This window comes from Gopherus evgoodei, chromosome 8, assembly GCF_007399415.2.
Source record: "Gopherus evgoodei ecotype Sinaloan lineage chromosome 8, rGopEvg1_v1.p, whole genome shotgun sequence".
In the NCBI taxonomy this organism is placed as follows: Eukaryota; Metazoa; Chordata; order Testudines; family Testudinidae; genus Gopherus; species Gopherus evgoodei.
In genome coordinates this window covers 100149038-100164126 of record NC_044329.1, presented here as the reverse complement: position 1 = coordinate 100164126, position 15089 = coordinate 100149038, and the positions used below count along the sequence as shown (strand labels likewise).

The window sequence follows — 15089 nt, the reverse complement described above, 5'->3', positions numbered from 1 at the left end:
AAGTGTGGATTTAAACCCTATCTGATAAGTGCTCTAATTTAGAAGTACATGGAGTTTCCATAAGGGAACAGTTGGGCTGTTTTAACAGGTAAAATGTTTGAACTTTAAACTGACTTGAACAGTCAGAGTAGATCTGACCATACACTCTCCTTAAGATATAGGCCACCAAGGAGCTGGGAAAATTATGAGTTCGAATTACAGTTGCTTTGGGTAGGATTTTCTGCAAAGTCAGTTCTCTCTGTTTGGTGTTCTAAATAAAATACATCTAGCAGGACTTAACCTGCACTGACAGAAGGGTGGCTGTAGTACAGATCATTGTTGTAAGAAGACAGCCCTATGTGGCAGGTAACCTGCAGCTAACAGTAGGGATGCAGTGGGGTTGGGAAAGGTGGCATCTATGATGTAGCCTATCTCAAAATTTCTACTTAAAGCACATGCAATGCCGTGTGATGTGCAGGGGGAAGAGAGAGAAGGTAACAGCTACGCCAGCTTGGCACTGAGTCGGCTGGCATCTGCACTCAAGTTCTCCCCTCTGAACCCTAAACAAGGAATAAATCTCTTGCATTTAGCTCCCCAAGAAATGATAGGAATTAAGTTGAATCTGGTGCTTTGTAGGCTAGCTAGGGAACTGACCAGTGTTGAAAGCCTAGGCAGTCATGGCAAATACCAAGTCTTGGTTATGCCACTTCTGAACACAGTACAGGAAGACTTTCGTCCACAATAAGCACTTCCTTGGGGAGGTGCTTTATCATAAAGACATTAAAAGCAAGGATTGTTCTGCATAAAGGGGCTTAATTTGCTCAACTAAATAGCAAATAACCCATCTGAGCATTGTCATGTGATTAACATTAAGCAAACACTGTAGCAGATTAGACTTATTACAACCTGAGAGGTTTCCAGCACTTACTCAGTTTCCTTACAGATATTAATAAGTTTTAATACAAGATTAGCCCCTGCCTAGCTGTGCCAATACCACAATATGTTAGCGCTGTCAGGACTCTTATCAGATTGTTGCAAAGATCCAAGTGTGTGTGCAATTTTTTTCTTTAAGCAAGCAGGGACAGCCTGCTCGATTTTGAACTCAGGACATCTAAATCTGAGGAAAAATAGGAAACCTTTCCACTTCAACTTACAACTACTTAAGAGAGAAGGCTGGAGGGCAGAACACATTGCTGGTCAGTAGGATGCTCCTTAAAGAGCAGAAACAGATTTAATAAAAGCTCAAAAAAGGGTATGGAAAATGATGTGCACTTTACTGTGCTAATTGTAACATTTCATGGCTTACCCAAGGAGATCAAAACTGGTTTTCCTAAATGATAGGGAGAGCAGTGAATAATTCCCACTGTGCCTGAACAACAAAACAGTAGCAACGGGGACAGTTCTCTCTTTAAACAGCAGCATGACCCATGGCAAATGAGTATTTTCTACTACCCTGAGGCATGCTAGGGCACTTCAGAGCCTTCTGACATCTTCCAATATGGTATCTGCTGCTTCGCGGTTGATACATGAGCAAAGTGCATCGCTCCATTTGGTGAAGGGGTGAGATAAGAGAAAGCTCTCACAATGCTTAAGCCCCTGAGAAGTGTGGCATAATAGCTTGCTCGAAGATCCAGACTGTCAATGGTTAAAGCACCAGTATATTTCACACTAGTGTATTGTCTCAATGTTTTGGACTCCTGCTACCAAGTAATTACCATGATAGGGAGCAGCCTTATCATGCTTGAAGATTAGTTGTTTCTTCTTAACAGGGCAGAGGTGCTGTGCTTTTATTCTGCTGATTAAAACACTCATCCACAGGATACAGGGAGGGTTTTGTTTCATTAAGAAATGTAGAGTTGCGACTTACATACCTGTTTGTAGCTATTGTGTCTTCCCCTTCTACAAGGAGGAAGACTGGGCACATATAACAAGTCTGATGTCGTTTTGTTTCCTGCTTTTCATACAAGTTTTCTTTGAACCAGCATAAGTGGAGTATGCAGAAGCTCACTGTTTTATGCATCAGGCACAAAGAAGTCAGTATGAGTGCAAAGTGTGGCCCTCAGGCAACTTCCAGCTAATCCTACTATGTGACAAGGAAAATATTCAAAGAGCTTAACCAGTCTAATCAAGTGACTTTATTCTACTGTAAGAAAGCAGGGTGGAGTAGTGCAGATGGCTATTACACCTGTCTATGCTTGTGCTTGCAGACAGCCACACTGGAAGGGTGTACAGCAGAATAGCGTTGAAAGTAATTCACCTCTTTCACATTAGATGATGTCATCTTGTCCCGGGGCTGTCAAAAAAGGTGTACCAGGATAATAATCTGCCGCTTATTACCTGAAGGACTGGCTATGGGAGAGATCAAGGTAAGAGGATCAACAACATGACAGCACAGCTTTATGAACAAGCTAAAGACTACACTAGTTTTCTGTGAAAGGAATAACTTTATTCCATTGACCAGGATTCCCAAGACTGTTCATCAAGACTGCCTGTTTTTTCCAGTGCCAATGTCTATGCATTAGTTGGACAAATCTATCCCCGAGAGCACATAGGCATGCTATGGCTGCTCGCTTACTGAACATATTGTAAGATGTATCAAAACAGTTTCATCCAAAAGACTGGCAGTAAAAATTACAACATAGAAACACGTCACAATTTACACAAAAAAGCTACTTTTGTCAAACTATATTAAAAAAATTAATCTTCAGCAGGTTCAAATGACAGCAGCTGGAAACCAAAGTAGTGAAAATTATAGCCACTGACTTTGTACAAGCATGAGCAGAACCATGAAAAGTTTGTATTGATGTGGAACATACAGTGGTGATCTGAGCCATCTTGGTGCAGTTGTGCAAGTGATGTTACTTTGGCCTGCAGTAACAGAGGGCATAGTTTCCATAGGAAATAACAGAAATTTGAAGTGACAATTGATGCTGGCCCCTAGGAACAACAATGACATCAAATCACTACTGTATATTGACTATTTCTGAGATGATTTATGACCTGTTATGAAGTAATAGGGAAGGTGGGGAAAGAGGTGTTCGTGAGAAATGATTTATTCAAAATTAATTTAAAACATCACATTTAAAATTTCCCAGCATGTTATCAGAAACATTTATAAAATCTGCTAACTCTGCCGTGTTTCAAGGATGACATTGTTTTGAAAAAAATATCCACTTCAATGCCATCCTTATTTTGAACAGGCAGTTTCTGACTTGGGTTCTCTAACCTGCAATAAGTTATAGAGCTGTACAGCGTAAATCCTATCGGATGGTTGCTTCAACAATGAAATGACTCAGTAATTTCAAGATTAGTGCACAATAGTGAAAAGCCATCTGCCAGTTCGTGTTTTGACAATAGTACATAAAAGTAAAAAGAAAAAAAGGCACTTTTTGGCTGGTTGTGCCTTTGACTTGGCAAATGTATCCATTTTGGAGGTACGCAGGCACTCCTTAAGATTTCCCCCATTTCTGTGCATTTTTTTTTTAAAGTAAGGCAGAATCCATAAATAAAGGCAAAAGCAGTGCAGACAACGTGAAACTGAAAATGCAAAATGTACAAATATGAAAACTCAACTGGCACAAAAGTAGTATCCCGAGCTACTAGAAATGACTGAATTGCATTCAACATGGAAACCAAGACTCTGCTCATGTAGTTCAACTAGTTTCCAGTTATTTATGAGCCAATAAACCTAGCTGTGGTATTTTAAATGTTGCCTGGTCAAGTGAAAACACAAAGCCAAATCATTCTTTCCCTGCATTAAAATTATTATAAAATCCACACAAAAATGTCTCCAACTCACTCAGGGAATTATTCATCATATACAACCAATACCAACTTTCTCAGTAACTTCAAAGCATAAGCAAATGATTGCAGATCACATGATTAAGACTACAGTTTATTCAATATGTCTCCAAGTCTTAAAAAGATGATTTAATGGAGTCAAACTGCAACAATTCAATCTTAAAGTGCTTTTTTTCTTTTTAAACATTAAATTTTGTTTTTTAAATCCACCTATGTCATTTCATACACACCTGGTACTAGAGAAAACAAAGCTTTTTTATTGCTCTTCCCAGTTTGACATCAGAAGGTTATCAGAAAAAGCTCACCAGTTCCAGAGTTCTTGTGCCAAAGTCATTCTATAAGGAATCACAATCTTTGAGAGCTCTCTCCGTGACCCCTCTGTCAGACGCTATACAAACGAGTGGGGAGACATATTAAATACAAAGGTCCTTGTGTAGACTAATTCTTAAACTAATATTTTACAATGTAAATGTAAGTCATCACACATCTTTACATAATTTTGAATATTCCTATTCAATATTATCAGAAAGATTAAAAATTTGCCCTCCATACCTAAAGGCAGACTGATTTTTTTTTTCCTGTATAAAACCCAAAAGAATCTTTTTTGTTTGCAGCATCACAGAAAAAGCAACGGTTTTACATTCACTCATTTAATGTTCACATAATAAAAATTTCAACCACTAGCTTTTTTTGTATTTGATAAAATCTTGACAAACTTTTATCCTGTCTGGACAATCACACTAGCTACTGCAGGAGTTCTTTGCAGCATTAAAGTTCCTAAATCTCCACAGATGAAGAATGCTTTGAACTTTGAAGGAAACAAAACTTCTTCAGAGGTGCCACTGATTCTTATAAAGCATTCTCTCTCCAGACTCCTCTGAAGGTGTAAGTGATGGGACTCCAGTTTCACAAAGGTGCCAGGCTTAAATATTTCAGTTTAACTCTTGCTCTTGAGTTCGTAGATATCTTCTAAGGGTCAACGTCGTCAAGGTCACTTTTAGGCTCACCAATCACCATGGGAGACTCCGAACCCTTTCAACACACAAAAATAATGATGGTAGTACACACGTTGTTCTTTAAAAGGTAACCAGTGAAACGTTAGCACCCTGATTGCAGTCAGGGTTATTTTGTCTGTATCACATCTTTAAAATGCAGCCATTAAGTAAATATACAGTACAGGGAATTCTTAGTGTGAAGCCCACCATGAATTCTTAACATGAGAGGATTATTATTTTATTTACCTGTTGTAGATACCTGTCTCCATTCTCATTGGCTGGACTACTCTCTGATCCATTACTGCTTCCTGACTGATCTTTCTCATTCAACAGGGCTGTGGCATATGCCAGCGTGTCCTAAGGTAGAATGGAAATTCAGGAGGTTAGATGCCAAAAAGACCACATACCCCATTCATTCAATTATCGTAATTAAAAACTCAAAATCTGCCAATATTGATCACATGCTAACGGACCTGCAATGGTTTGGCAGGAAGTAAGCGAGGTAACCATGTGATTCACTTAAGGGTGCCCACTGTAGCCAGGAACAGACTTAAGATCCAACCGCCACAGGAAGAATGCACTTAAGTCCACCTGTCTATAGTAAGATGCCAAGAAAATGGCCACTCAGCAAGGAGTAGGAAGGGGAAATGAAAACAATATAACACTACCTCTTGTGATTATGACATGTACCTGTGCTGAAATAGTGCGCTGGAAGGTTTTTGCAGTGGATGTTTCATTGGACACATTACTCTGTGGAGCCCAATAGTGTTCCGACATCTAAATAAAAACCAAAGTAGAAATTAAACCTGAGCAGCAGAAACACATTACATGCCTAAGGCCTTGCTTGTATATTCCACAGCAGGATGGGCCAAAAAGCCTGTGGCAAGGTTCCCCAAATCTGTGGCATACCTGTGCAGCGCACTGGACAGCCTGTGTCCGCATCACTGAAACATTCTTATTTAATTCATTAAAAGGCACCAAAGCCAAGATGTATAATAGCAGTACAGTAACACAGTTCTATTTTTAGAGCAAGTTTCATTTCATTCCTGTTACCACATTTTCAATTTTCAGTATGGTGCAGTTTCTGCACTGGCAACACAACTGCCCTGTAAAAGCTGTCGGAAAAAGATGGAGGTTTTTGCAGCTGGAGAGAGTCTCGGATTATGGAACAGTAACAATACCCCATGCAGTGCTTGCAGAGAGACCATGGCCTAATCTGGACTGCAGAAGGAGAACATGGACTGGTTCTACTGACCTTCACACTGAAGTGTCTTTGAGTACTGGAGAGCCATTGCCTGGCCTGCATTAGCTGGGAGCTAGAGTTCCTAGCCATGGCAGTGGGAATTGAGACGACAGTGGTGTCTGTTTAATGCATACATTTTTCTGTGTTGAACCACAACGGGCTGCAAGAAATCTCCAGTGGAAAGGTGGCTCCCTGCACCAGTATGCTGGCAAGGGAAGGTTTCCATACTGGATTTTCTACATTGAACTTTAACCTCTGAAAGCTTCCAAAGCTGGCTTTCCTCATGGGGAGGGACATTAGTCATGGGGATCAGCACTGAATTTAAAAAAATGTTCTAATTTATAAAAACTATGCACGAGTTTTCTTTACTGCTACCTGTGTGTACATTTGTATGCACACAATCCTTTCTATTTTAAAGTAAGGAGCCAAATAAAGTGACTTTTCCAAATGTATCCATTTAGCCATGTCATAATACTACTTGCGATTCCAGGCAAAACATGCACTCTGTCATAATAATGATCACAGAAACCAAGATAAAATCCATGCCTATTCCAAAAATACAGCAAGGAGAGATTTGAGCTTATAATTAGAGCTGGGCAAATGACTGATTTTTCATTTTGGCCAGCAAACCCAAAAAATCAGGGACAACATCCCGGTCAGTTCAGAAAATATTTTGATTTTCCTGATTTGGGAAGAAAAGATCTGAATCCATATCTCCCTATCTACCATGTTAGTGTCTCAAATCACCAGGCAACAGTCTCTCTCTTTAGTCCAACGAATATTTATAGATTTACACAAAGTGGAACTGTGGAGATTGACAACAGAATAGCCTAGAGCCCATTGGTTAGGGCACTCACCTGCTCAACTGAATATTTACGTATTTATACAAAATGGAAACCTTCAACAGGAGAGAGCAATCTACCACAGAGTAGCCTACAGCCTGATGGCTAGGCTGCTTGCCTGGGAGGGAAATCTGTGTTCAAGTCCCTGTTCCAGATCAGGGATTCCCACGTGGGTCTCCCACATCCCAGGCAAGTGTCCTAACTACTGGAGTAACAGTTATAAATGGAAGGATAGACACACAGAGACAATTCTCTGAAGCTGATCGTGAAAACCTTTCCCCAGCCTAAACTATCAGAGGAAATTTGTGAATACTTTTGGGTCAACAAAAATTAAATTAAAAAAAATTCACATAGATCAACTTATAACAGAAATCTGCAAATGTAACAAGGAAGAGAAGACAGACAGTCTCTCCATAATATTGCCCTAGCCAAATTACCTTCTTCTGTAGCCACTGTACAGCCCAGCTCCAATGATGAGAATTCTCCTTGAAATAATCTTTAGCAGCAGGGCACCTTGGAAATTGAGCGCATATTTATTATCCACAATAAAGGCAATCCTTTCCGCTAAATCTGAAATTCAAAGACTGCTCCTTCCTTCACACACATTACAAGAACCACATCAGTCACTGTCTTCTCTACATGTCATTATTGTAAACACTTTTTTTTTCTCTTTTTTTTGAAGACAATGCTATAATAAATTAACTGGCTTAGTGATACACAAATAACCCTGAATGAAATTTACATCAGATAGTCGATTACATAAGTGAGTTAAAGGTGAACCAAGAGCATACATTTTAAACCTTTAATTATTAACAGAATACATGATTAGACTTAAAAACTTGAACATTTTGAAATGAAAGATCTGAAATCCTTCCTCTTATATATCTTCCAGAAATCTGCATTTCGCATGCAAGAATTGACAATTGCCTTAAACACTACAGAATGCAGCTCTCCTGCTTTGGCTTTCGATGTTGCTATCACATCATCTGTAGCAGGAGAAATCCAACTCAGTGACTAGCAGGTTTAAAAATACCCTACATACAACTTCAATCCATCTCAAGGGAACCTAGCATCTCATTTTCAAGAGATCCAGAAAACTTCTAAGTAGACTTCAAGGGCAGGCCTCTGAACTTCAACTGCATTACAGTAACCCAAGTCTACAGGTGACAATTTGTGAGGTTGTTACTATGGAGAGATTAACATGAACTTTTCACTTTCTTTTACCATTACTTACTTCTGAGCAAGAGTAACAAGGAACTTGACACACTGATAGCAACGACTGCTGTCCACATGGTTACTATGGTGCATCAAGGCTGGAATGAGAGGAAAAGAAAGTTACCTATCTTTTTGTAACTGTTGTTCTTTGAGATGTGTTGCTCATGTCATTCCATTTTAGATGTGTGCACGCCCACATGCGGGGTCAGAGATTTTTGCCTCAGCTGCATCCGAAGGGCCACCTGTGGCGCCCTCTTGAGTGCTGTGCTCATGCATCAGTATATCAGGGGCCAGCAGCCCCATGGGCTCTCAGTTCCTTCTTGCTGGCAACTCCAACAGAGGGGCAGAAGGGAGGGTAATGGAACGGACATGAGCAACACATCTCGAAGAACAACAGTTACGAAAGGTAGGTAACTTTTTTCTTCGAGTGCTTGCTCATGTCGATTCCATTCTAGGTGACTCACAAGCAGTCAGTATCAATGGAGGTGGGCTCAGAGTTCACGATCTTGCAGCTTGCAGCACTGCTCTGCCAAAGCCAGTGTCATCTCAAGATTGCTGGGTAAGTCTAGAATGAGATGCGAACATGTGGACAGAAGATCAGGTAGAGGTCCTATAGATGTCTTGGATTGATACCTGTGCCAGGAAGGCCACTGACAACGCTTGTGCACTAGATGAGTGTGCTGTCATGATCGCTGGTGGAGGCACCTTCGCCCGCTCATAGCAGTAACGGATGCGGGCTGTGATCCAGGAGGAAATTCTCTGAGCAGACACTGGACAACCTTTTATTTTGTCTGCCACCGCAACGAACAACTGCAATGACATCTGGAACAGCTTTGTTCTATTTTGTAGAAGGCCAGTGCCCTCCTGACGTCCAGGGCGCATATCCTGCGTTCCTCATCTTATGCATGAGCCTTTGGAAAGACGACTGATAAGTATATATCCTGGCCAGTCTGAAACTTGGAAGCGACCTTTGGCAGAAATGCTGGGTGCGGATGCAGTTGGACCACATCCTTGTAGAACACCGTATAGGGTGGCTCCAAAGTAAGCACCCTGATCTTTGGACACTCTGTGGGCCAATGTTATCGCAACCAGGAATGAGACCTTCCAGGAGAGAAGCAGGAGACAGCAGGAAGCCAGCGGCTCAAATGGAAACCCCATGAGTCTCGACAGCATGAGATTCAGGTCCCAGGGAGGGATGGGATGGGATCCTGGATGTGGGGGTAGAGACGCTCCAGAACTTCAAAAACTGTGCTGTCATGTTGCGAGCGAAGACTGACCTGTCTTGGAACAAAGCATGGAAAACGGAGTTAGCTGTCAGGTGGACTTTGATCAATGACAAGGCCAAATCTTGGAGTTTGAGGTGCAACAGATAATCCAGGATCTCCCACAGCAGGGCCTGCTCAGCCCGAATACGCTGTTCCAAGGTCCAACATACGAATCTTTTCCATTTGGCCAGGTAAGTTGCTCTGATGGAGGGTTCCTGCTATTCAGAAAGACCTGTTGGACACGGGTCGAGCATGTCTCTTCTCCCACGCTTAACCATGCAGTAGCCAAGCTGTCAAGTACAGCACCGCACTGGTTCGGATGCAAAAGGCTGCTGTGGTTCTGTGACAGCAGATGTGGCCAGAGGGGCAGCTGCAGCGGGGCGGCTACCGAAAGGCTCAGCAACGTGCCAAACCAGCGCTCGCGAAGCCACGCGGGGGCTATTAAGATAACTAACTTTCTCCCTGTCTTGCCTCATCTTCGCAAGGACTCTGAATCAGCAGCACCGGTGAGAAGGCATACATCAGTGCAGCTGACCATGGAATAAGAAAGGTGTCTGATAGGGAGCCCCAGCCCATTCCTTGAATCAAACAGAACACGCTGCATTTTCTGTTCTGCTTGGATGCAAACTGGCCCTCCTGGGGAGTCCCCAACCTCTGGAAGATTATGCTGACCACCTCCGGATGAAGCGACCACTCGTGGCGAGAGGAGAAAGTGCTGTTGATGTGATCTGCTAAGATGTTCCTAGTCCCAAGCAGGTGTGCGGCTATCAAATGAGTGGCATGCAGCACATAAAAATCCCCAAAGTGGAGAGCTTCCTGACAAAGGGCCAAAGACCGGGCACCACCCTGCATGTTGATGTCATACATCACGGCAGTATTGTCCATCAGGACCTGCACTAGTTTACTCTTCAGGTGGGGCAAGAAAGCCTGGCAGGCCAGGTGAATTGCTCTGAGCTCCCTGACGTTCATGTTGAGGGCCAGACCGTCCCGCAACCAGCAGGGTATAGCACTAAGATACTATGTCCAGCACCCAGTGGTCTGAGATGACCTACAACCAGGCCGAATGATAGGGATGAAGACGTTTGAGGAAAGGGCAGGGTGGATCCAGGGAATTGATGGGGGCGTCGCTCTTGATCGCACTCTCAAAATGAGTGCTTCTGGCCCTCGGGATGCTTTGCCAGGTGCGTGGGAGGACGTTTCTCAGAAGACCCCTGACACCTGAGGCTGCCAAGGCCTTGGTAGCAGGGGTGGCTGGAATGGCTTCTGTGAAGACCGTGGTGTATACATACCCAGCAAGCGAAGGGTGGTCTGAAAGTCCTTCAACCCATGCAGCCTCACATCCATTTGTTCAGAGAAGACACTATTTCCATTGAAGGGGAGGTCCTGGATCAAGGTCTGCATCTCTTGGGACAGGCCGGGGGTCTGAAGCCAGGACCTGCACCTCTTAACCACCGCCAACGCGACCACCCTAACCGCTGAGTCCGCCATGTCCTATGCCATTTGGGGGGAGCAACTAGCTGCTGCGGTGCCTTCCTTCACCAGGGTGCTGAATTCTTGGGCCAAACCCTTTCGGGAAGGACTCCTGGAACTTATGGAGGGAGTCCCATAAATTAAAATTGTACCTGCCCAAGAGGGCCTGATGGTTCACCACCTGGAATTGCAGGCTGACAGTGGAATAGATTTTCCTCTCAAAAAGGTCCAGTTCTTTGGCCTCTATTTTTGGGAGTTGAGCTGGTGTGCCCCTGTTTGTCTTTTTTGTTGGCCACAGACACAACCAGCGAGCCCGGAGATGGGTGGGTATAAAGGTACTTTGGCCAGGATAAAGTACTACTTTTCGTCCCTTCTGGAGATGAGAAGGATAGATGACGGGGTTTGCCAGAGGGCCTTGGCAATTTTGAGGACTCCATCATGTACTGGTAGTGCAACATGGGCCGGGGTAGAGGCTGAGAGGATACTGAACAAGGTGTCTGCCTGCTCTGCTATCTCCTCCACCTCTAGGCCCAAGTTCTCGGCCACCCATTGAAACAGGGCCTGGTGTTCTTTTAAAGTTGTCAGATGGGCTGGCCCATGAGAGTCCCGTGACCCGCCTCGTCCGGGGACGAAGAGATGACTGTACCACTGGGAAAGGCCCTGGGACATCGTCCCCTATGGGAGAGGGAGGTTTAGGGGTGGGTGCAGTCTCCTCTACCCCAACCTCTGAGTGCGACTCATGAACCGAGTTTGGTGCTGCCGGTGCAGCCAACTGTTGCACTGAGGCAGCAGCAGAGGAGCGGTGTGAAGGGGGCATCATCATGACCGGCATGCCCCATGCACTCCAATAAGGCCAGTGGCCGTGCTGCCAAGGCAGCGCAGGCAGAGGCCTCTGCTCTCTTGCACTGGGGGAGCTTGGGAAGGTGTCGATACAATCAGGAGTCTGGGTCCCTACTGGTCCCAGGAGTGGCTGGTGGACCCTCTGGGGCTAAGGGCCCCAACAGGGGAGGCATGTCCATACGCCTTTGTGGAGTGGCAGGGCGGCCCGAACTGGGTCCTTTGCCCGATGGCCTTTCTAGCCCAGTTCCGAAGAGCCGTGCTTCTTTGTTTTCTTTCTGGGCACCAGAAACAGGGAGCAGTGCTAGGTGGAGCCTGGTGCTGGGGGTGCGCTGCTCACTGAGGCCAAGGTACTAGGCAAGTCTTGCCGGGATGGCTCGGAAGCCGGACAACGGACAGCCTCCATGAGGAGAGCCCGCAAATGAATATCCTGCTCTGAGTCCTGGGTTGACATTTTTTTTTACAAATATGACACTTGTTCTTCACATGTGATTCCCCCAAGCACTTGAGGCAGCTGCTGTGGGGGTCACTTACAGGCATAGGCCTGTTACAGTCCGTACAGGGCTTAAACCTGGGAGACTGGGGCATGCCCTGCCTGGTGTGAAGTCCCCACTGGGACTCTAACTTCTAATAACATTTAACAACTACTTAAGACTAACTACTATAAACAAACTATTTACAAGGCCCTAAGGCTCTAAGTCAGAAGAGATGAAATCACTAGCCCTTGCTATGCAAGGAAAGGAGCTCCAACCAACCACCACGGGAGGTAAGAAGGAACTGAGAGGACGTAGGGCTGCTGGGGCCCGATATACTGATGCATGAAGGTGGCATTCAAGGGGGCACCACAGCTGGCCCTATGGATACCGCCAAGGCAAAAATTTCCAACTGTGAACATGGGCACAGGCACATCTAGAATGGAATTGATGTGAACAAGCCCTCGAAGAACAGAAATATTTAAAACATAATTCACGCACAGTTTTGTGATACAAACAGCTACAAATTGGATTGAAGATATCAGGCTAAAGCAAAAAATGCTGGCATTCTATAATTTAATTTTATTAGAGCTTTCAGAAATGTTAGACATTTATAAAATATTCACGCTAACAGTACTAATTTTGCTCAAGATTCTCTTACAGTTTATCTGAACCCTCCTTTTTGTCTAAACTAGATCAAAGTAAAACTGCAGGCAATTATTTTACGCACTGTATCTGGATTTCAAACAGCAGTTTACATATAAGCTGTAAATCTCTGGTAATACTGTTATCTTCCTCCTATCCATCCTACTATAGATTTTTACATGGTTCCATCTACTAGGAAGCAAATTAACAATCAAAACCAGGATAAAGGACCCCAGCTCACCATATTCCAACTGGAGCTAAAACTTCTAAAGCAATTATCAGAGGGGTAGCCATGTTAGTCTGTATCCACAAAAACAATGAGGATCCTGGTGGCACCTTAAAGACTAACAGATTTATTTGGGCCTAAGCTTTCATGGGTAAAAAACCCATGTCTTCAGATCCATGCAGTTTTTTATCCACAAAAGCTTATTTACCCATGAAAGCTTATGCCCAAATAAATGTTAGTCTTTAAGGTGCCACCAGACTCCTTGTTGTTTTTCTAAAGCAACGTCTAACTCCTCAGTATATAAATGAAAGCAAAATTCATCACCCAGGAACCCCTTAATGGAGGACGAGCAAGACTACAATAAGCCATTACAAGTCAGTAATTTTCCTATGTTGTTAAGTTTCTTGTCTCTGCATCCCACAATGGAGTCAAGGTGGATAAAAATACGTTAATTTAAAAAAAAAAAAATCAGATTTTGTTGAATAAAACACATTTTTCTTTAAAATAATCATTTAAAATTGAATTTGAAATTATGATAACTAGTAGTTCTAAAGCATGAAGGACAGAGACCAGAAACAGCCAGTTCAATTAACCACAGATACTTATATTGTTTAATAAATCAGTTGGTTTTAAATGCAAAACATTGTTACTTGACTTTTTCTTATGTATCAGCACATAAGACTGTTTAGTAGTTAAATAAAACTATTTAAAATTTTTTTTGCGCATTTAAAGTCCAATTTTCATCCAGTTTGATACAAATCCTGAATTGAAGAATCAAGTAAAGAAGAAACGTGTTATCACATTTTCTAACATAATAAATGTATTTAAGTTCTATACTTGCTTAAATTTAAATATATGTATATAGATATAGCATATCCCCTTGGCTAGCTAAAGGAATACCAAATTTAGTATAAAGGCTATATTTAGTTGCAAATCAGCATGTTTTAATCATTGCCAACTGATGATTTAAGTCAATTTGTTTTAAATAATCTACCCTGAGCAGAGGTTGCAAGAAAGGATTCAAGGATCTGCCAGAAGCGGACTTGTTACCCAAAGGTTGTTTTGTAAATGGCTTTGTGGTCTTAACAGTAAAGAGCACAGTAATAAAGTCTGCGAAGTATCTGAACAGTTTCTAGGAATTCCAGGTTTAACTTAGTTATCCTCATACCAATAGTAGGATCTTGTCCATGTGGCCAAGAACAGTAAGATTTAATGACAAATGAAGCATGAAAGACACCATGAGGGGGAATGATGTTCAAACTCACACCTGAGAAGAAGGGACAGCCCCGCAGCTGTTAAGGTACAAGATCCTTGAACAAATTTTCCTCGACATCCGGACAGAAAAGTTGCACCACCCTTGGAGAATCCTACTTACAAAACCCATAGTGGTAAAAGATTTCCTCCCCACCGTTTCCAACAGCTCTGTGGCAAAGCAGTCCATGTGGGTGGGGAAGGGCTCAGCAACTTGCTGACTAGGGAGAGCTCTTGGTAATACTGTTATTAGAAGGGGAGAGCAGCTCACATTAGAACCAAATCTGGGATGGGGCTGTATGTGTGTCTCACATCCCCTATAGTAAAAGAAGGTTCTATCATTCCACAGGAGATTAGGGCTGTTGCCTCCCCTCCCCCACACTTTACCTTCCAGGTCAGTGAAGCTTTGGGGGAAAGAACCTTGACTCATGGAGTGGGGGGAGGGAGGGCGGACATCTTAGCTATGGAGAGCCTGCATTCGGATACCAGCCCTCTGATTCAGCAGGATCAGAGCACCTGGAGATGAGCTAAGGCCTGCATACAGGCTTACACACTTTTAAAGGCAGGACGCATGCATCCAGTGCTTGGTAAGATTACTGAATCAGAACAGCGGTCACCACATTCATAAAGGAGGAAGACTGGAGGAGGCAGCAAAAATTTTAAGATGTGTAAGGAGGAAACTCTCTCGAGGAGTCTGTTGTGCAACTGGGTTGAAAGTCACCCAGCAAACAGAGAAATTCCCATCTCTTCCACTTACTTCACATTTTCTTCACATCTTTTTTTCCCCCTAGGGAAAGGCCAAAAATGTTATTAGTATATAGGTTGCTTCCTATATACTAACCGCTTT

At 43.2% G+C, this 15089-nt stretch overlaps 1 protein-coding gene across 1 annotated transcript in view; it reads right to left on the bottom strand.

Moving 5' to 3' along the window:
- Positions 1-3014: 3014 nt before the first annotated feature.
- Positions 3015-15089, bottom strand: part of USP24 (ubiquitin specific peptidase 24) — a 118870-nt gene continuing 106795 nt past the window's right edge. The window contains exons 63-67 of the mRNA XM_030574173.1: positions 8095-8173; positions 7298-7373; positions 5466-5552; positions 5022-5132; positions 3015-4812 (exon numbers count right to left, since the gene is read on the bottom strand). Of these exons, the coding sequence (XP_030430033.1) occupies positions 4750-4812; positions 5022-5132; positions 5466-5552; positions 7298-7373; positions 8095-8173 (416 nt within the window). The 3' untranslated portion in view covers positions 3015-4749. The remainder of the gene's footprint in view (positions 4813-5021; positions 5133-5465; positions 5553-7297; positions 7374-8094; positions 8174-15089) is intronic.